General features: G+C 42.7%; 1 protein-coding gene across 1 annotated transcript in view; it reads left to right on the top strand.

Moving 5' to 3' along the window:
• Nucleotides 1-22,527, top strand: part of AOAH (acyloxyacyl hydrolase) — a 187,562-nt gene that overhangs the window by 74,957 nt on the left and 90,078 nt on the right. The window contains exons 7-11 of the mRNA XM_058528289.1: nucleotides 3,905-3,965; nucleotides 5,075-5,145; nucleotides 6,038-6,086; nucleotides 8,497-8,545; nucleotides 10,392-10,486. Coding sequence (XP_058384272.1) covers nucleotides 3,905-3,965; nucleotides 5,075-5,145; nucleotides 6,038-6,086; nucleotides 8,497-8,545; nucleotides 10,392-10,486 — 325 coding nt within the window. The remainder of the gene's footprint in view (nucleotides 1-3,904; nucleotides 3,966-5,074; nucleotides 5,146-6,037; nucleotides 6,087-8,496; nucleotides 8,546-10,391; nucleotides 10,487-22,527) is intronic.

Genomic DNA, 22,527 nt, shown 5'->3' with positions numbered 1-22,527 from the left:
TTAAACGCCTGACCCACTAGCACAGTGGGCAGGTGGTAGAGACGAGACCTGCGTGTCTTCTGTTGCATACTCCTTCAATAAAATCCCCTCCAGCAGAAATGCGTTTCCTGCTCTGTGCCTCTCCCTGCCCCCATCCTGTTTGGTCTAGTGCCTTCCAAATGCATTAGAGGCGTCTCCACCCACTCCCAGCCTAAGTTCAGTCTAGCTCACCTCGGTACTCCGAGCTCACCAGTGCCTGCCCCTATACCCCGTTCCTCTAATGCTGCCTCCCCATCAGTCTCCCACACTGACCAACAGCTCTTGGAGAGCGGGGATACCATTTCTTGGTACACTCTTTATCCCTGGTACCTATCACAGTGCTTAGCTTTGGTAGGGACTTAGTGAAGAAACGAGGGAATAAAGAAAGAAAAAAGCACGACTTTACTAGAAAAAAAATGTATAAAATACCAGGTTACTGCTATGGGGCAATCAAGTTTGTTTTTGTTGTTTTGATCAAAATTCACAGTGCCTACCTACGTTTATTTTTTATTGTAACAATGATAAATCAGGAGGGTCCCCTCTTGATAATCTATTCTTCTAGTAGATTATTTCACTTAATTTCTATATGCATAAACCCACATATGTGTTATTTCACATAAATGTATACAGACTATCAAATCCTACGTTAATTGTGCTTTTAATTCATTATTACTTTTTTTTTCCTTTTTCACTTGTTCCTTCTTTCCCATGCCCTGCTCATTCCACCCATGTCTGTCCTTGTCCCTGCCACCAAGCTGAGCCATGTCAACACGTCAGGGTGTATCCTTCCATGGTTTTCTCTGTTCTCCTTTCATCTTATGGAGATGCATATAACACATCCACATATGTACAAAACAAACCCACTCTTGGCCGTGGAGTGCTGCCTGGGACTCAGATGTGAGGCAGGTACACATGGAAACTTTATTCTCCCTAGTTTTCTTTTGTTGTAATGCCCCAGTTTCATGAAATAATTTTAGGGAGTTTGAACTTGAATAGCTCACTATTATGTAATAAATAGCATCCAGCTGCAATTACAATTGCTCACTAGGTCATGCCTGCTAGCCCAGCATCTGGCAGTGACAGAGCAGCAGCAGCCAGCAAGTGATTAGCTGCCCCAGCCCACATGGTAACTGGATAGAACATTGTGTGGCTGGAAACCTGCAAATCTGAAGACAGTCCATGGATTATATTTGGGATGTATCCAGAAACTAAAATGTCATAAGAGCCGACACCTGGCTCCTATTCGCCCAGCCCTAGAAACTCCCTTGGAATAACCGTCACTGTTGCACTTAATAACAAAAAGAGCTAAACTCACCTTTCGTGAGTGCTTACCACGTGCTTGGCACAGGTCTTCGTGCTTCACATGTAGCATCTCATTTAGTCTTTACGACAGCCCTAGGCCCCATTGGCCCCATTTTAAAAATGAGGAAACAGAGGTACAGAAAGATTAAATATTTTGCATAAGGGCACATAGCAAGTAGACAGCAAACCTGGGATTCAAACCCAGAGAGTCTAATTTCAGAACCCAGAGCTATGTTAAGGGGCTTCCCCTGGCTTTTCCTTCCTGCTAGCACACCCTTCACCCAATTACTTTCCTTGAAAATGCTTTCTCATCCTTTAGATTTCACCTTAAGTTCACCTCCTCCCCTGTGTGGAGTTAGAGATGTTTTCCCTCTTGGTGCACAACCCTTTTGTAGTGTTTTCTCCATAGTGCTGTAGTTATCTATCGGTGCTTCGCTTCCCGCACCTATCATTAAGCTCCTCTAGCAAAGGAAATGCTTATATTTATCCCTAATATCTAATATAATGTCTGATACACAGCAGGGACTCCAAAAATGCCTGTGGCATGAATGAATGAATATTTCAGCATACAACCAGATACCTGTAAGGATATACAAGGTATCAAATTTAGATATAATTTTGCAGAAGTAATGTTAGTAAAAGTCAATAATGCCTTATCCCAAACCTTGGAGCCAGATGTGATTTGGAATTCAGAATTCTCCAGATTTTAAGAAATCAACATATGGTGCATATACTATGTCATCTAACTCTCTCAGCACCTCCTGATCAAACATATCGTATTTCGGCAGTGAAATGTATGGATGTTCACGCTAAGTAGGGTAAAGGTTATGAATTGCCTTATATCAGTTTAGGCCAAGTTTGCCACCAAATGAAATTGCTACAAAGTTGGAAAAAAAAACTCTTGGTTTTCAGAGCTGTTTGGATTTGGGGGCTGTGAATAAGGAATTGTGGACTTTATGTAAATTGCAGTTTATGCCACATTGGATGACCAATCAACCCTCTCATGTCTAGAATAAATGGCTATAGTTAGCCTTTAAAATAAGCAGGTGAAGGCTAATTTAATGAACTAGCTTTCCAATTCTAGAGACAATTCATTGCTCCTTCCTTCAAGGACAAACTCTCATCCCCAAGATGGCAAAAATGGGAAGGAATAGCTTTGGCATGCTAAAGTGAGACCTTTCACCCAGCACCTTTTCTTAGACTGAAAATATGGCTGCTTGGGCCCATATCATCTCTCTCAGTCTTTCTCTCTCACTCTGTGTGTGTGTGTGTGTGTGTGTGTGTGTGTGTGTGTGTGTCTTTCCTCCCTTTTTCAACTAGACAAAGGAAACAGTTGTGTGAGAGGTCAAATATGAACACGGGAGAGAACTACCTAGTCTCACAGAGATGTTGTCTCCAAAGAGGGCTATAACCTGAACTTCTGGTGGGTCCACCATCCCAGAGTTCATAAGATGGGCTCCGTGCTACCAATTAGGCTCCATGCTGGCTCTGGCTGCATTCATTCATCTTGGGGCTCTCAGAACTGCTGAGAAGCTCTTGACTCAAAAGACCATTTAGGGGCCAGCCCCGTGGCTTATGGTTAAGTGCGGGTGCTACGCTACTGGCGGCCCAGTTTCGATCCTGGGCACGCACCGACGCACCGCTTCTCTGGCCATGCTGAGGCTGCGTCCCACATACAGCAACTAGAAGGATGTGCAACTATGACATGCAACTATCTACTGGGGCTTTGGGGGAAAAAAGGAGGAGGATTGGCAATAGATGTTAGCTCAGAGCTGGTCTTCCTCAGCAAAAAGAGGAGGATTAGCATGGATGTTAGCTCAGGGCTGACCTTCCTCACAAAAAAAAAAAAAAAAGACATTTTAATAAATCCTATAAAGGGTCATGTTAGTCTCTCTACAGTCTAAGCTCCAAGAATAGCCTCACCCTCCATATGACCCCACTACCCTGCTACCCCATAAGTGATTTTCCCAGAGGGAAAGTAGTGTTCACCATTTGGGAGCCTGGAAAATTCTGGTAGTGAGGATACAGGGAAATACTCACCCAGAGGAGGTGTCCATGGCTTTGACATGAATTTGCTTGCTCATCAATCACATCAGAGTCCTTAGTTTCCCAGGACTAAAGTGGCCAGCTAATGATAACTAAATGCCTCAAGATTCTCAGAGTAAATGACTTAAAAGAGTAGAATTTTAAGAAAAGAGTCCCATCACAGAATGTGTAAAACACTGAAAATTCAATCCATAGTGCTGACTCATTGACTGGACCAGACCGTACCAAAAATGCAGTCTCCTTCTTTCCTGGAGATCTCAACATCAATACCTCTTGCCCTCTAAAACTTCAATTATTTTACTTCCTCATAAGGGCCAAGTTAAATATAAAAGATAAAATAGTTCTCTTGAGTGGAGAGCAGAGAATGACAAAGTTTGACTGGCACTCTTACATACGACGGAGGCCCTTAATTTTATTTTTAGAATGGGCTTCTGTCACAAAAACTCAGCACAGCTATATCTGAAAATGTCTCTATTTGTTTTCACAAGCACAGATTTTTTTTCCTTGGCTCACCAGGTGTTTGTTTTCTTTTTTCTAGAGCTATAAAAAATTCTATGCCATTCAAAGACGTAGATTCAGACAAATACAGTGTTTTCCCAGTAAGTATTGTTAAGAGTAACCAAATGTTCACTAAATATTGCATCACTTCCTACAAATTCCTTTCCTTTAATAAGACAAGATTGAACTCCATTTGAATGTATTATTAATTTGATGATATACCATTTCACGATTTTTATGGACTTTTTGGCGTCTTAATAATACATTGACCATCCAAGTGGATCTTAGACCCAGACTGCTTTTCTTTCCTGAAGCTGTTCCCAGCTGGAATTCTCCACGAAGATTACAGTTATCTTGAAAGGTGTTTTGAGTTACTTTTGAAATTCTTAAACCTACTTTAACTTACTTTTTTAAAGTGTGTGTGTGTGTGTTTATGCGTGTATGTGCGTGTTTGATTTAGAGCAGTTAGGATGTCAGGATGTTCTCTCTGAAAGCAAACAAGCAAGTAACAGATGTCACAAACTCCCCAAAGTTAGTGGGATCACAGATACTCTACCTGGGAATGGGAGAAATAAAAGCATCTTTTGACATTATCATAGCCCTTGATTCTCTCAAATCAGGCTGGGCAAACATACAATACATCTACATAACTAACCACTTTGGCTAAAGATTTTTTAATTATCCAGTAAAATGATTAATCATTTGACCAAATAACCCAATTGTTTTGGAGCCTAAGAAAACTGATGATTAACAGAGAAAGTTCAGGAAGTTAGGCAGTCCTGCTGTCTGTGGAACTGCACGTAGACACATACACGAACACACATATGTGTGCATGCACACTTAGTTACAACATGCACACATATAACCACACATGCCCACGTGAATACACATTCATGCACATGCACCTCCATACACCCACATACAGGCACATCCCAACATCACATACACACACACATTCACATACACACACACATTCACATACACACACACTACCACCTGTTAACGGCCCTGGTACTGTACTACATTTCACTTCACACAGCATTTCTTATCATATTCATCTTAATTTTCTTAGTAATCTCCAGTGTGCCTAGACTGTATGTGAATTAAAAACTGCAGATGTCAATAACCCTCAGACAGCTGTAATTGACCTTCATCATGGATAACATCAAGACAGAACTGAACCCTTCTTGTGTGTCCTCTTCCATTTCAGACACTGCGGGGCTATCACTGGCGAGGAAGAGATTGTAATGACAGCAACGGGATGGTGTACCCGGGCAGAAGGTAACTGTCTCTGCTGGTCATTGATTTGAAAATTATCTTCTGAAAAGGAGGCAGGAGGCATAATTCCTTCCCCCAGCCTAGGGGATTCATGCTTACAGAGAGGAGGCACCTCTGTGTCCCGATTGAAGCAAAGCTCAGTGAAAAAAGAACAGCATTCGTTCATTCATTCTTCCAAGAAATGTTCATTGAGCACCTACTAATTGCCAAGCACTCTACATCGCGTTGGGTGGAAAACAACATAGAAATATGCCTTCTCTCATGGAGCTTACAGTCTAGTGGGAGAAACAAGTGAGCAAATGGGTTATTGTGGACATTTATCCAGCCCCCTTCATGAGTTCTACATGCAGGACTGAGACCAGAAATAGTAGCCTGTCCAGTGGGAGTGAGGAGAGGGCTCCAGTGAGCGGAGCGCATGTCGCATTTTAATCCCGGGCTCATGTTCAGCCAATCACATCTCTGACCTCAAAAAATGGATATGCCAACCTTCATCTTAGCTGTGACTACAATGCCAAAGTATTAAATTAACCCGATGTTTGGGGTTTGAGAGACATAATTTTAATGGCTCCACCTGTCTAAATAAAATGGACTGCACACTTGTTCATTATGCTTATCAGCACCATTCCACAACAATATAGTCCATGAATATAGTCAATCATGAAAAGACTGGATTTGGTCCACAGTTTCCAGCAAATATCCAAACCAAGATAATGGCAAAGAAGCCAAGTGGAGGCTTCTGTGTGCCACAACACACAATGGTGTGTGGCATTCGTCCTTGAAGAACCTGTTGTCTATCAAAGACATTTCGTGTAGCACTCATTCATTCACTCATGAAGCTAGCATTCACTGATTGACAAGCGTATGTCAAAGACCAATGCTGATGTTTTCTTCTCAGGCCGGACAACTGGGATATACATCAGGATTCAAACTGTAATGGCATTTGGGTAAGCAACTACGTTCAAACCGAACCTGTTCTCTTACTTTCCACCCTCCTTAAAAGCCCACTGCCTATTTGCTTTAGTCAGACCGAAGGAAGAAGATGACAGACCAAAGCAACTCTTTTTCTGCTGTTTAGAAGAGGGGTATGGAATTCTGATCACACATGAAGAGTGTCAAAGACATAGTGAGAGTTGAGGCTGTCTCTGTCACAGCCCCTTTAAGCCTTGCTTAAGGTCACCCACATGTAATTGAACAGTGTGAAATTAAACAGAGTGGTGTTAGCAAAGTTTTAAAGCAACCCAAACAGCTGTTGGAGCCAGCCACGTGCTGTCACCATTTCATTGCAGCCATTTTTTTCTATTTCATAAGACTAGTTAGGCAGAGTGGAAATTACCCTGAAGTTACCCCACTAGCTACATCTCGAGGCATCTAATGCTGGTGCCCCAGTTCCCTTTGAATAATGGATTTGCAGCTTCCAGGTAGAGAAAATGTAAGGAAGGAGAAAAGCTAACCAAATGCTTATCTGAAGACAGCAATGGCAGCAAAACCAAGTTTTGTGGGGTCTCGAGCTATACTATTTGAAGGGTCCTCATGAAGAAAAAGAATACCAAATTACAAATACAAAATCAAGTAATAAAGTAAATAATTAATTAGAACAATAACAGAAACCCTAACAAATTACTGGAGTCTTAGAAATTCAGGTCCCTTTCTTTTGAGGTCTCTTTTCTGCCTTACCAGGAGCGCTTACATGGAAACATGTCCCATGTGCAGCCTGGCTTCTCCTCTCCACCTAGAACACTCTATAGCTCCCAGCCTCTCCCAGCACTCACACAGGCAGGGGCTATGCAAACGAGGAGCCCTGAAGTTTAGGATCTTCAGCTTCAAGATAAATTGCCTCTTAATAGTTGCCTCATTTATCTGCTTGGATGAAAAGGAGAAAGCTTCTGTAAATATTTCCCTCTCTCCAGGACATTGATGGCCCATGCCTTCTTGGATAGGGAGAGCAGGACAAATTGTACCTCAATCCACCTCATCCAGTTTATCATCAGTCACGCTGCCCTTTCATGAGGAGGAGAGGACATCTCCCCTAGATCTTAAGGTGTCAAGACCCCCGAGGCAGGTCTTGTTCTGATAAACTCAAGCTTTGTTGTCATGTTGGAGGAAAAAGGGGGTTGATCAATGTGTAAGGCTGCTGTCTGTTCCATGGCCCCATCCCTGCCTCTGACATAGTGTGCCACCACACATAAGGAAGGCCAAGAAGAGACTGTGCTAGACCAATGGAAATCCACCAGGAGCTCAGGGAGTCAAGACCCAGTGCATCATCAGTAATGACAGAAAGACACATCACCTTCATACCTACCCCCTTCCACAGAGGAAAAATGACTCATAGAATCACAAAATCATAAAATTGGGGGGGGACTTTACAACCATCAAGTCCAATGTTCCCCAAAGTGGGTCCACAGAACCCCAGTGTTGAGTGTGAGATTAATAGATATGGGAGGAGGGGTTCTATAGTCAAGTTTAGGGAGTACTGGGTCAAATAAACCTGAACAGTTTTCTTTACTTCTGGATCTCTCAGCATCTTTAATGTTTTAATGTGCATTAGGAGCCCCCAAGACCAAGAGAGTGAACACATATGTATATATATGTATATATTTTTTTAACGCTTTCCCTTAAAGTTATCCAGACTCTGCTTGAACCTTCCAAGGACCGGTCACTACACTAATGGGCAGCTTTAGCTTTAAGTGTTAGAAAGTCCCCTCAGCTGTGGTGAGTCAGTCCCACTCACAGGCCCAACCTCACTTCCAGGATTCTCAGTCTCAGTGTATCGACGTTTGGGTGGGATAATTCCTTACTGTTGGGCTGTCTTGTAAATTGTAGCATGTTCAACAGCATCCCTGGCCTCTACCCACTAGATACAAGTAGCTCCCCCTCCCCGTGTTGTAACAACCAAAATTTCTCCAGACATTGCCAAATGTCCCTTGGGGTGGGGTTGGGGCCAAAATCAGCTCCGTTGAGAGTCGCTGCTCTAGAAGCATCAGTCCTTAGGCACTGGAGATGTCAGGACACTTAGAGCTCCAGCTCAGAGACTGCTGAACCCATGCTGACCTTGTACCCAGTCACTCAATGGGCCCTCAATGCTCCCTCAGAGTGACACTCCCAGCACTCCTGCTCTGCCTCCTTCTGAAGGACATGGTCCAGTTTCTGGATCTCTCCTTATTTCTGCTCGCAATCCCTTAAAGCCTAACTCACTTATACAGAATGTTGCTATGTTGGATTAAGAGCTCAAAAGTCTTTAGATGGTTTTATCTACTGATTTGCCTTTGTACTTTTAAAGCCATTTGGGAAGGATTTAGTGTATGTGTCTCATAAATTTAATAACAAACTGCTCATCTTATCATTTCTCTTTTAAAGGGTGTTGATCCAAAAGATGGAATTCCATATGAGAAGAAATTCTGTGAAGGTATGAATTGTAAAAATCAATGTGCAATAGAATATTTTTTTCTAGTCTGAGTCAAAGTGAAGGGAACAGACCACCCAAGTGAGGAAGTGCCTGATGCTACAACTTAAAGTTGACCAATTTGCATTTATTTTCATGAAAAATCGGAAAAAGACATGAAAAAGATTATAAAAAAAGAGTCAGAATCTAGAAAAAGCAAAACTGAGTTTGTTTAATGGACTCCTTTATTTGGGGATTGGAAACTTCACTGATATTGTTGGAAAAGACTGGGAGATGGATAATGGTAACTGAAACCCAGCACTTCTCCAAATAAGAAAACAAGTAGAGGTGACCATTTTCAATCTTCTTCATATCCTTCTCAATACACTACAAGGTCAGGCATCTGGGCTTGTACTGACAGAGTCCCTGTGTCAGCTGGGCTAAAGACTTATACGTGGGTGACTTGAGGGAGACCTCCAACCTATAGCCATTGAGAGTTCCCCAAAACAGCTGAACAAAAGCTCTGTATTCTAAATGCCCAAATGCCACAGACATCTGGGCTACCAGTACTGTTAGGAGAAACCTCTTACCACCCACATATTACTGAAAACATGCTCCTGGTGGTGCCCAAAGACTCTCAGACAAGACCCTATGGTAGCATCACTGTTTTATATTTAGGCAGTGCTTTTCCCTAACATTTAGAAGCATTTCATTCATTCATTCATTCACCAGATATTTCCTGAATGCCTATTCCTATTATGCACCAAGGGCTATACTTGGCTCTGAGTTTTCATGGGCAGACATGATTGCCCTCAATCAACCTCAAGTCTAACTGTCTTTAAGCTCTCAGGGGGGCGGGAAGTGAGCAGAAAACGCAAAGACCCAGTGCATAGTTATGCAATTTACAAAGGCTTGTTGGATGAATAAAAGAATGAATGAACAAATAAACTAATGAATAAATAAACTGAGATCTAAGTGAAATACCAGTGTGAGGCACTGAGGCCACTGTGGGAAGCCTCTTGGTTTCCTCACATCACAACCCCTCCTGGATGTCCTGGGCCTTCTCAGTCCCTATTTGTGTGGCCCAGTGCTAGCTGTCACCGTAGCCCAAGATAAGGAGCCACTGGAGTGAGGCTGGGCCATCCTCCGGCATGATTTTGGGGTTTGGAGGTGCGGGAAGGAGGCTCCCGTCTCTGACTCTGGGAGGCATCAGTTGATTCTTCCAGGATCTTTAGGGATTTGGAAGAGTATATGCATCACCCATGGCTAAATACTTGTGTAGATGGGCCTCAGAATCAGATTAAGCGATTCTTAACCTCCAAACATACAGGGATGCACGGAGACCTGTATATCTCCTTCTCCCCATTAACCAGCCAGAATCGTCCATCCACTGCTTTCGCCTATATGGATTAAGGGCTTTAAAAGACAATAACGTCCTCAAAAAATCAAAATCGCTTCATGAGATCACTAATCTTTAAAGCAAATTATAACAGAAATTGGTATGTTTTCCAAGAAAGCAATTTCCAGAACCAAAATTTAGGGCATATTTCTGAGTTCGGATAACGTTTTGATTCATTTATTCATCTGTCATTCTCTCACGATGTTGCACGACAGTATGTTTTATGCTGAGCTAGGAAACACACTTGCATCCGTATAGCTTAGCTAGCAGTTCCAGTGGCCTAGAAATCTCATTCAGCTCCTAAACGCTATGCCCCTCACTCTCCAACACGCAAAAAGTGGCAATGCATCACTGTTATGATGCTCTGTGCACAGAGCAGATACCCTGGTGTATCTGCTCTCCTAACTACCCAATCTGGAGACTCCAAACTACTTGAGTGCATAAATAATGCAAATAAATTGTGCCACCTAGGTTCACAGCCCAGGGGAATCATTTTGCTGGGAGACTCAGCTGGGGCTCATTTTCACATCCCTCCCGAGTGGATCACAGCTTCGCAGATGTCTTTGGTAAGTAATTTTGGCAGTAATCATCCCGGATATGCTGGCCTTTGTGTTTGTTTCCCCCTTGCTCTCTCTAAATGTGATGCCAACGCCAAACAGGTGCAAATTTCCCTCCTCAGCAAAATCTACCATAAAAGGCACACCCACAGCCATTTCAGTTCAGTTCATTTCAAACAATGCAATAAGAAATGTGAGGGCATTGCCGCAGCAGGCTCAAGGCATGAGCCATCCTGTCCGTTAAAGAAGGGGGTGGTCCCCCTGCCCGGCAGAAAGGAAACCTTGGCACATGGGGAAGCCCTTGTCGTAGGGCCACCTCTGGGTGTGCTTCCCTCTTCCCCCTCCGAGAAAAGTGAAACTCTGATCCTGAGGAATTAGACTACAGAAATTATAAATTCTTCCCTGACCTCTTCTTCTCAGACTAAAGAAATTAGACATGAACCTAAACACTCTGATGGAACCTTTCCCAAGCCGCAAAACTGGTCAGACAAAGACCTCCTTTGTAAGGATGAGCAAGTAGGGAAACATCTGGACATATAAACAAGGCTCAGGACCTCAAAAGAGTGCTCTTTTGAAAAAAACTTGCCGTAGGAGAGAGAGTGACATTGTGTAAAATATAAAGTTAACAATAATTGAGAGGAGATTGCACCTGTGAAAAAGGAACAGTCTGAGATCTGGGAAGACTACTTTTAGGTGAAACAACAATAATTACCTGATGTAAAAATACAATGGCAATACTGACTAGCAAGTTGGACAATGCAAAAAACAGGATGCGCAAACCAGTCGGGCAGCTGGGGAAATTCTGGAAATCAGAGGAGAGGCATGCAGGGTAGGTCCTTCAAGATTGGATAGGAAACCCAGAAGAAAATACATTAGACAGAGAGGACGTGGTGACCAAATATATCGTAAAAGATAATTTTCTTGAGTTGAGGAAATCCTTGCCTTCAATCCAAAACCCCCAGTGAGCATCAGGCCAAAGTATAAAATACAGTCATGCATCACTTAATGACGGGGATATATTCTCAGAAATGTGTCGTTAGGAGATTTCATTGTTGAGCAAACATCATAGAGTGTACTTACACAAACCTAGATGGTATAGCCTACTACATGCCTAGGCTATATAGTACTAATCTTACAGGAGCCCTGTTGTATATGAGGTCTGTCATTGACCAAAATGTTGTTATGCAGCACATGACTGTAGACTCTCTCTTCAACATGTCTTGATTTTTCTTTTTATTCCAAATATAAAGAAAAATTTTGCAATCCTTTTGCCCAACAGAGTACATACTAGGAGGAAAAGTCCTTTTGGCATCAGACATCTCTCAATACTAAATTTCAGAAAATAGTGGAATGGCCTCTACCGTGTTTTGAGGATTGTGTGTCAAAAATGCTCTAACTGCCAAGACATCATTCTTATGTGAGGGTCACAGAAACTTATTCTCAGTCATTCAAAGATTCAGAAAACATAATATACATATGCCTTCTGGAAAAAAAATTATTTTAAGAATTATTCCAGTCTCTCTGAGCATGATATTGTAAAAGGAAGGCAAAAAAAATTATTACTAGATTTAATTACATAAAATTTTCAAGTGTATGTAATGTCAAAAAATTCATAAAATTAAAAGACAAATGAACAACTAGAACAATATTTATAATATATAAGGCAAGATTTAAATCCTCTAATAACAAAGACTTCTTGCATATCAATTAAAAAAAATTTTTTTTTGGCTGATGAAGATTGGCCCTGAGCTAACATCTGTGCCAGTCTCCCTCTGTTTTGTATGTGGGTCGCTACCACAGCATGGCCCCCAACATGTGGTGTAGGTCCATGCCCGGGAACCGAACCCAGGCTGCTGCAGTGCAGTGCACTGAACTTAACCACTAGGCCACGAGGCTGGCCCAAAAAAAATTTAATTTTTTAATGATCAAGAACCTGACCAACAAATATAAAAACAGTTTCATCTTCAGTAGTAATCAAAAAAACATAAAACAACAATGCAATATCATTTATCATCTGTCAAATAGACAAAGTGATAAAGGCCTAGTTTTAGCAAGAATATGGTGAAATGGACATGTTCATTCACCACCAATGAGAGTTTAAGTTGCCAGAATTTCTCTGAAAGGCAATTTGACAATATGTATAAAGTGACATGAAAATGTTTGTGATTTTCGCCGTTAATTTTACATCTGGAAATTCACCTTTAAAACTGATCAGTCATTTGCTCAAGCATCTACATACATAAGTATTCATCAAAGAGTTATTTATAAGAGCAAAAATGAGAAAAGAAATTAAAAATCAAAAAACAGGGGATTAGATATGTAAAAGTATATTACATCCATAAAATGAAATATTATGCAACCATTAATACACATATTATAGACTCATTTTTTAGAAAGAAAATATGTTTATAATAATTTTTTAGGGGGCAAAAGCAGGTTACAAAATAGTATGTATCAACTAGTTTTTGTGAATATATAAGTGTATCTGTGTTTGCAAACAAAGAAAATAGTTGGAAAGTTGTAGATCAGTTATGTTAACACTGGTATCTTTGGATTGTGGAATTCTGGGTAAATTTTTTCCTAATTTTTCTTCAATGAATTTGTATTGTATATGTACCAAATATTGTAATACAAGATTTTGGAGATTGTTTTGTTTTGTTTTAAGCAAATAGCTAAGGAAACCAGCCAAAGAAAACCAAAACATTGCTTCACTTATTATTTATAAAAGCCCTCTGAGGTAGGTGTTATTACAACATAGCCCCACTTTACACACAGGTACTCAGAGAGGTTGAGTAGACTGCCTAAGGTCACACAGCTAACAGAGGGTAGAATCACTTCCTATCAGTGTCATCTTGAACAAGCCACCTAAACAGAAACCCTGAAAATGATGATAGGAAGAATCTCAAGCAAGACCATCGGCTTCAATAAGCTGAGGGCTGTGAAAATGCTTTGGAACTGTATGCTGGATTCAAACCAGATAAAATTAGTCAGCAGGGCAGTGGTGGCAGCTAACCAGGCCACTTGATGTCCTCGTGCTTGTCCTTCCCATCACACTCCTGGGCCTCTGGAGGCTGGGGTGAGGGGTGCCTCCCACTTTAGGGTTCTCCTGGAGAGGACAGCCTCTCACAAACTCTCACCGGAGTCACCAGCTCACTCTGCAGTGTGCTAAGTCTCTGCAGAAGAGGAGAAGGACCCACTGAGAAGACCCTTTAAAGAAATCACTACTGAAAGGCCTGCAGCCAGCCCTAGCCTGCAGTCCTGACGATTGGAATTTGGATTGTAACATTTTTCATCTGCTATTTGCAACAACATACTGATTGAAATACTGCAGATCAGTATTTGTTGGTTGGGTTTGGGTTACTTCCCACCCCACACCCTGTCACTTTTTGGCAGTAAATAAGTAGTTTTGAGAAATGATGAGGAGAATGGCAATAATGTAGGGCTGATGAGGAACCCATCTCAGGCATAATGGTAATTGGGATTCATGAGTCTTAATATGTTAATTGCTATTGATGGTAGGGACGACACTACAGTTTCAGGGTCATTTTATCATCTATTTCAAGCCTTTCATGTTCTAGGGTTCTTAAAACATCTCTTCGGGTTAACATTCCTCTCCAAGCTAAAAATTAGCCCAGTCACTCCGAGCCTGGGCCACTTCTGTGGGATACCATTTGATAAGAATGGAAGATGGGACAAGAAGAATATAAAAGAGATATTTTGCTTAGAAAACTGACATTGAAAATGAAGATTTATCACCAAGTTATTGTCAAAATAATGATGTAAAACCACCTCAAATCTCAGTGACTTAAAACAGTCATCATTTTGTCTCCCTCACACATCTGTGGGTTGTCTGCGGTCAGCTGTTCTAGGCTGGGCTTTGTTGGTCTTGGCTCCAAGCTGAAGGTTGGGTCCAGGTCTGCTCCATGTGTCTCTCATTTTTCTTGGTTGGGCAATCTATCCAGAGCATGTTCTTTTCATGGTTATGGCGGAAGTGTAAGAAGGCAAGGCTTCAACACAAACACGTTTGCTGCATCATGTCCACCATCCAACCCATCAGCCAAAGCAAGTCACATGGCCATGCCCAGGATCAATGGGGAAGGAAGTATATCTGCGCAAAGTGAGAGAGGGAAGAGAGTGAATATTTGCTGTATTGCTTTTAATTAATTATAAATGTTAAATATGCAACAGAGAAAAATAAGCAAATAAATTATTAAGAACTTTTAAAATTCTCCTTAATAGTACCACCCAGACAGAGTCATTTTAACATTTTGGAGTATCAGATTGGTTTTGAAATATTCTTTTAATATTCTTCTTATTGAAAAAAAAAGGTGTAAAGAGCCGGCCCCATGGTGTAGTGTTTAAGTGAGCACGCTCCGCTGCTGGCAGCCCAGGTTCGGATCCTGGGCGCGCACCGATGCACGCTTGTCAGGCCATGCTGTGGCGGCGTCCCATATAAAGTGGAGGAAGGTGGGCACAGATGTTAGCCCAGGGCCAGCCTTCCTCAGCAAAAAGAGGAGGATTGGCATGGATGTTAGCTCAGGGCTGATCTTCCTCACACACACACAAAAAAAGGTGTAAAGTCAATATTAGAACCACTTTTGAGAATTAAAAAAAAAATCACCCCCATCATCTTAAACTTTTCTCAGTATTTTTCCACTCTTTCCCGGCACTCCACCCTCACTATGCACACACACACACACACATATTATGTAGTCACAAGAAGAGCAAGTATGCAATTGGCAATTCTTCTTTTTTTCAATTAGTACTAATCATAATCATTTTTCCACATTGGTACTTAGTCTTTATACTCATTATATTTGTCGACGTTCCATAGTATCCTTTTCAGTGTACGAGCCATAATCTATTAAACCATTCACCCATGACTGGATATTAAGCTGATTCATGATTTCATTTTTTGGCTATTACAGATCATGCTCCTTTTTAAGAAAAATATTCCAATTTTTAAAACTTATTACCTACAGACTCTCTTCATTTGCACAGGGGGTCAGCCTAGGTATGAATGCCATGCCTAGTGAACCTCCATAAGGTATGCTGAGCTCAAACGTCTCATGTTTTGATTGTTTGGCTTTTAGTGCTTGTGGCAAGTGTAAACAAAATATCCCCAAATACTAGCCTGGGACCTACCGTGTGCCTGTGATAGGGGCTGGTGACACAGTGGTGAAGAGGACAGAAAGAACCCAGGTCCTCAGCTTCAGGCCTTGTGAGGAAATACAATTAAGTAATTCCAGAGAGAGAGCTGCTGTGATGCGCACATGCTCCTTAAACCAGAAGGAAGAAAGAGTTGGAGGCAGTCCGGTCCTAGCAGACCTAGGAAGGAGTGTCCTAGTAGACCTAGGAAGGAGTGTCCTAGTGGCAGAAAGAGCATGTGCAAAGGCTCACAATTGAGAGGGCTCAGCATTTGGAGAAGTTTAGTGTGCCTGAATTGATGTTCATTGAGCACCAGGTGGGGAAGGTAAGAGAAGGGCCTAGAGATGGGCATAGGAGCCAGATCTCAAGGGACCTTAAAGCCACTTAAGGAATTTGGAGTTTATCCAAAGGCAATAGGAAGCTGTTGAAGGGTTTTAAACTAAGAAATAGCAGCAGTAAGATTTTAGTTTTAGAAAAATCGCTCTGGTTTCAATAGGCAGGACGGATGAGATGGAGGAAAAACAGGCAAGAAGACCAGCTTGTCATCATTCGAGTAAAAGTGTCCTAAGCTAGAAGAGTACAGTGGGGAAGAATGAAATGGACAAACTTTGAAGGTTTCTAGAATCAACAGTGGACATGTATTTTTCTCATACCATTCCCTCGCTTTGGACTTTATGTCTAGTTCCTGAAGAGACCACCCTCTCCAGCTGGATGTCTCACCATGGTGTGATTGACCCAGGGCTGTTCCTGGGCATCCTTGCATCTGGGAGGGTAGACTTCATCTCCGCAATGCAGATCTTCTCTGCAGGGTCTAAACCAGCCTTTGGAAACTCTACTGGAAGAGTCTGCCCCCCAAGAAACTTCTGGTACTTCTGGTCCCTCTGCATCATACCCCCCAACCCCCAATAGTTATGGTGAACTTATAATTTATTATCCAAACTTGAGAGAAGAGGGATGACTACTGATAATTATGCGAGGACAATAGGCATTAACCTAGACTGGCCCAGACAAATTGGGATATATAGTCACCCGACTGATAGCACAAGAGCTATGTATAAACTGACACCGTGAGTCAAGAGCAGTGCCTAGAGGGGAATTTCAAGCCCTAAATTATCTCTATATAAACTAAATCTTGGACTTCGAATCAGACAGACCTGGGTTCAAATCCTGACTTAGCTGCTTACATTTACTTATCCTCTCTGAGCTTTAATTTCCTTATCTATAAAATATAAATAATGATAGCTATCTCATTAGAAATTTGGGATGATTTTATAACAGGATATTAAAAGTTGGACTATTTATTTCCACCTAAGTTTCAACTGAGGCTCCAAGACATTTAGGCCAACTATTCCCACTTTCCACAGTCAAATATTAGAAGGACCACAGCAGGACCTGCAAAAGAAGGGAGTGAAAATCATTTCTGCAACCTGTAGCTTAACTCCCACCCCAAAAGTCTAAAAGAGTTGAGGCTGGGAATGGCTGGTGTTAGTATGGCAGTGGGGCTTACCTGGATAGGTGTCTCCAGAGATTGGGGTCAGAAGGGCTGGTATCTGACACTCTTGTGAGTAATATAAGGGTGGTGAGGCAGCAGGACAGAAAGAGTGTGTGTCCTGTGGCAAGGACATGGATCCCAAGAAGGGATAGACAGCCTGGGCCATTGAAAATCCTGGAGAGGACTGCCTGGAGGTGACCTCAACGTGGGAGGTAACCTCCAGATGATCAGAGGCTGAAGCATGAAACTTACATGACTAAGGGGGGTGAAGGGAATGCACCAACTCCACCATGGGAGGTTAATCAAGTGTTCCCAGCAGGGCCTCTCAAGGGCCTGGCGAAAACCCCCATTAAGGAGAGAGTCAGCTTTGGACACCTGCCCAGCAAGAAGAATCACACCTGATTACACTTCTTTTCCCTCCACTCACCACTCCTACGGGTCAGAAGACTCAGCCATGAATTATTTATTAATTCACTTAAAAATAACAGTAAGAAGCATATTAACATAACATTTTTATAATAAATAAGTTTATTTTTCAAAACAAAAAATTAAATTAGGGGGCTGGCCTGGTGGCGTAGCAATTAAGTTTGCATACTCTGCTTCAGTGGTCCAGGGTTTGCAGGTTCAGATCCCGGGTGCGGACCTATACACCACTTGTCAAGCATGCTGTGGCAGCATCCCATATAAAGTAGATGAAGATGGGCACAAATGTTAGCCCAGGGCCAATCTTCCTCAGCAAAAAGAGGAGGATTGGCATCAGAGGTTAGCTCAGGGCTAATCTTCCTCACAAAAAAAAAAAAAAAATTAAGTTAGAAGAATAGCATTTTTTCCCATTTTTGTGACTGTCCTTGATATCTGGCTAGAAGACAGCTGGATCGCCATATCTGCTTCTGCCTTCAATCTGTTTTGATATCCATGTATGTAGCCTCTTGAAAGCTCCATTGTACTCTCATGAGTGAATTAAAATGAAAAAGGCAGATCAATATTTCATCAAGTATTATGATGAAAATAGTGATCTCATGAACCCTCTGTGAGGATGTCAAAGATCTCCAGGGGTTTCCAGACGATACTTTAAGAACCACTGTCACAGAGTTTTCCCACTGCCTCTAATGCCCAAACTTTGAGGATTTACAAAAGAAAGAAGTGGTTGTAGGGTACTGCAGTGTAGTTTTCAAAATTCTTCACATCTAGAAATGCCAGGGAAGACGTACTCTAAGACAGAGCGTTTTAGGGCAAAATGAGGAAGCCATCAGCATCATATGGGCTTGTCTCTCAACCCACGTATTTCCAGAGCATATTGGAATATGTGAGGTTCCCCAAGAGAGCATCCCCCAAGAACGCTCACTCTGCCGATGTGCGTGTCCTCAGTCTTCACTCTGCCCATAGGTTTCACTGTTTGAGGGCCTTTTAGTGATGTCACTACAAAGGCAAAGAGCCTCCAACCTTTTTGCTAATTCGGCAGGTGGAACCTTTTAAGCTGGGTTTCTAGTCAGTGTCAGAGTCAACAATTAGCAGGGACCAGTCAGGCAAATAAAAGCATTCCAACGGAGGGGATTTAATATAGGGGGTTGGCTACACTGGTGTTGAATTTAATATAGGGAATGATTACATAGGTATTACAACAAAAAGAGGTGGCTGAAATCATCAGAGATTAATCATCGCAAGAAGCAGCTACTGACTCCAGGGCTAGGGAACAAAAAGGAAGACGAGGTATTACCAGAAGGTGGAGGAAGCGGCACAGCCTGTTCTCTGACTGCCAAGGGCACACAGACCAGCTGCTAGTGGGACGACTGAAGAGTGCAGGGACACGCTGGAAGTAGCAAAGGAAGCCATAGGCTGCTGCAAGATGCTGACCTAAGCTGGAAGGCAGAAGATGGTTCCTCCTCTCCTCCTCCCGCCTGCCTATCTCGCTCCTGCACCGCCCCTTGGCCCGGAGACGCAGAGGAGTCTGGGAAGTGTAGTTTGCAGCATCCAGCCCTTTACCATCAAGCAGAGAATACAGGACAAGTCTTGGGGCGCAGAGGCACGAGCCTCCGAACCCTTTCAGACCGAGTCTGGAATCAGTTCGAGCAAGCACTGGGCACCAGAAAGCAGGGATGTCCAAGGTTGAGGAGTGGCGGAAATCATGCGGTGGCTCAAGGCTGAGTGAGTGGCGGGGAGCTGACAGAGGCAGGCGCTGATTACTCAGCCTCGAGGCCGCGTGGAATCTGAGGCCTCGTTGATTGTCACCATGGCCTAGGCCCATTAGAGCCTCATTTCTTTACATCCTTATTACCCTGGGACCTACCTCAGCCCCTGAGCCCCTCATTGGCTACCGTTCACCGAACGCCGGATTATTCCCTCCTCAAGGGCCTTTAGGAATCCTTCCCAAAATGACCAGCAGAGGGCGAATAACCAGAGACCGTCTTCAAACATGAAACCGCTTGATCTTTCTCTGACTTGTTCAGCAAAGGTTCTGAATTTGGATTCTGTGCCTCTGGCTGTGAAACTAGGGACTACCCACTGGCCACTGGCCCCTGACCCCACCCTGTAATCCCTCCACGAACTGGTGTTCCACCGGGAGGAACCATAGTGAGACCACCTATTCCAGAGTAAACTTTCAGCTGCGGCCTCGCTCAGGGTCTGACAGTGGGGACACGTACTATCAACCAAGACCCTCCAGGAACCCCCAGCGTGTTTGGTGCTGTTCCTTTGCTGCACCAAGTGGTAGATCATATTGTCTGAAAGAGCAGTAGGTGCTATAGAAAAACAAGTATTTATTGTTTCATAATAGGCCATTCTGCCCTTTGCAAGACCACTCAACATTTCTTTGCCTTTGTCTCCCTATAAAGCAGAAAACACTCCTGCAGATACACTACTCCATCCCAACTGTGCCCATCTTGAAGGAATCCACAGTCTTGGGTATCTTTCCTGCAGCCGCCCCTCTCCTCTCCCGATCATGCTATCCTCTAGTAAGGCAGTGTGGCACCCCAGAGGCCTGTTTATGCTAATTAGATTAGGAGTGTGTTCATCTGGAAAGATATTTGTAGTTCAATAAAGAGAGTGTGAAGAATCACCCTCGTGGTTCCACAGAAACAAAGGGTTCTGAGCCTCGTTCCACGGGGGCAGAAAGATGTCTCTGCCCCCTCCCTCGTTAAACAACCTTCGCTTCTCTCCGAGATGTCCTTGGTAGTCGGGTACAAAATGAGCTTCCCATGTCACACAAACCTCAACTTAGAAAGATTTCAAAGAAAGATAAAGAGCAAATCTGAAAACACTTTCATGCTGTCTTTTTTTTTTTTCTTCCCAAGGAAAGACAATCACTGCTTGAGTTGTTTTGTTGAAAAAGAAAGGGAGGTAGAGGGATCATCAAGGCCAGCAACAGATGCTGCCCTCCTGCCTGTTCCCCCATCTGTTTAGGAATTATTTCCAAACTATTAAATGCTGCATTTCACTGAACCAGAATTGCATGACGGGTTGCGGATGGAGGGGAGAGGAGGGAGAAGCGACTCTGAAATATAATCTCCCAAATGTTTATTTTGCTAGCAAAGACTGTTGCATGTACTATTATAAAATCTTAGCATGATCCCTGGCAGGCTGTCATCTGTAGAGTAAGTAGGCGCAGATTGAATTTCGTGCTGTGTCAAGGACAAAATGAATCCTTAATCTGGCTGCAGATAATGCATATTCACCAGAGAGCAGAGTGGCTGCAGTCTTTCAAGCCTGTATGTGCTTCATTCGTCTCTTTGAAGTGGTTTTGTAGATCAGGTTTGGCTAGTCTTTATTAGAGCACAGACAGCACAGCAGTATCGGAGCTCTCACCGTGACTCTCACCTACCAGCCCTGCTTTGCGCTCTGGATTTATCAGTGAGCATAAAGCTTCCATTAAGCATAAAGGCTGATTTTCATGGTGCATATAAAATATGGAAATTCTACCTCAGCTAATTTCATGTCAACTCCAGAAATATTTAAGAGTTAGAGTACTTTCTTATTTTTTAAGATGAGAAAGGCTCTTGTTTAGTAAAACTGGACAAAATTACATTTTCTGCTCCTCATACATCTTGCAGGCTGGTAGATTAAAGATGCTAAACAGTGAGAAGAGAAGCCTCAATCCTAGTTACTTCTCATTTATTCTGTCAGAAAAAGAGAGTTATGTTCACCGTGGTGAATTCGTTCTCTCCAACAGCAATCAGACCACAAGAGACAGAATGATCTTCTGCTCCCTTTCCCTGTTCACGGGCACAAGCCAGACGGGCTGTTGCCCAGAGTCCTGATCAGTTCAATGCCCTTTTCTTCCTGCTCAAGGTGAGCATCTGGGTCTCTTACCTGCCAGCAAAGTAGGGAAATTTTGCAAGCTCATTCTTCTGAAAACATCAGTGATCTTAGCCCTCACTGCCTTCTGCAAGAATTAAAAAGACAAACACTCGTTGTTATGAAAAACTACAAAAGGAAATTATTTTAAGCTCCGTACTTCTGAAAGGCATTTATAATTACTCAGCCCATGTGCCTGCTCTCGCAGCACATTAGAGAGAGATTTCCGCATAGGGAGGCAGCATGAGTCAGTAAACACCTGTGCAATCCAGACTGCTGCTAAGACTGGAGTACAATCTCTTGCCCTCCAGATAATTATATCTACCACTTTGCTTCACTCTCCCTCAAGTTCCTCAGTAGTAAAATGAGACTCATGGGATGAACTCATCACAGAGGAAACATTTAGAATCTCAGATCAGTTGGGATGTGGAAATAGGAAAATCCTAGCATTTAAAAATAATTTTGGATGTTTGGAATTGCTTGCTACACACCATTCATTCATTGGTTTATTCAACCAATTCCCTCCATGCCACTCTTTGGAGGAATGAGTAGCACGGAGATTACCCAGCCCAGCCCTTGCCAAGCACTAGGTCAAGACTGGCTTCTGTATGATTTCCTACTCAAGGCAATGCTGGAGGATTGGTCAGAGGGGTGAGCTGAAATATAAATCCTAGAGGAAAATCAAAGGGAGTATTTTGAAACACAAGATCCAAAGATTCCAGAGGCAGAAATAGAAGACAGCGTCACCGAGCCAAAAACTTAAAGCCTGAATGATAAAAAGCCCAAAAGAAAGTAAATCAGGAAGGAGCAAAGAGGTCATGGTCTCATGCTGGTAACATATTTGAGAGCCAGCAAGAAGGGTGGGTGGGTCAGCCCTTCTTAAAAGACTATTTATTAACTAAGCAATGTATCAGCTCAGCTGCTGTAACGAAGAATCCCAAAAATCAGTGACTTAAGATGGAAATGTGTTTTCCTCTCATATAATAATCCAAAGGGAGGTAGGCCAGGACTTGTGGGACGTTTAGAGCATCCTCAACATGCAGCTTCCACCTCTAGGTCCAAGGTAGCTACTCCCACTCTTGCCAACTCCCATCTCTACAAAAGAAAAAGGGCCAAGTGA

This window comes from Diceros bicornis, chromosome 3, assembly GCF_020826845.1.
Source record: "Diceros bicornis minor isolate mBicDic1 chromosome 3, mDicBic1.mat.cur, whole genome shotgun sequence".
NCBI lineage: Eukaryota > Metazoa > Chordata > Mammalia > Perissodactyla > Rhinocerotidae > Diceros > Diceros bicornis.
Note: the sequence above shows the minus strand (reverse complement) of the source record. Positions and strands in the feature narration are given on the sequence as shown.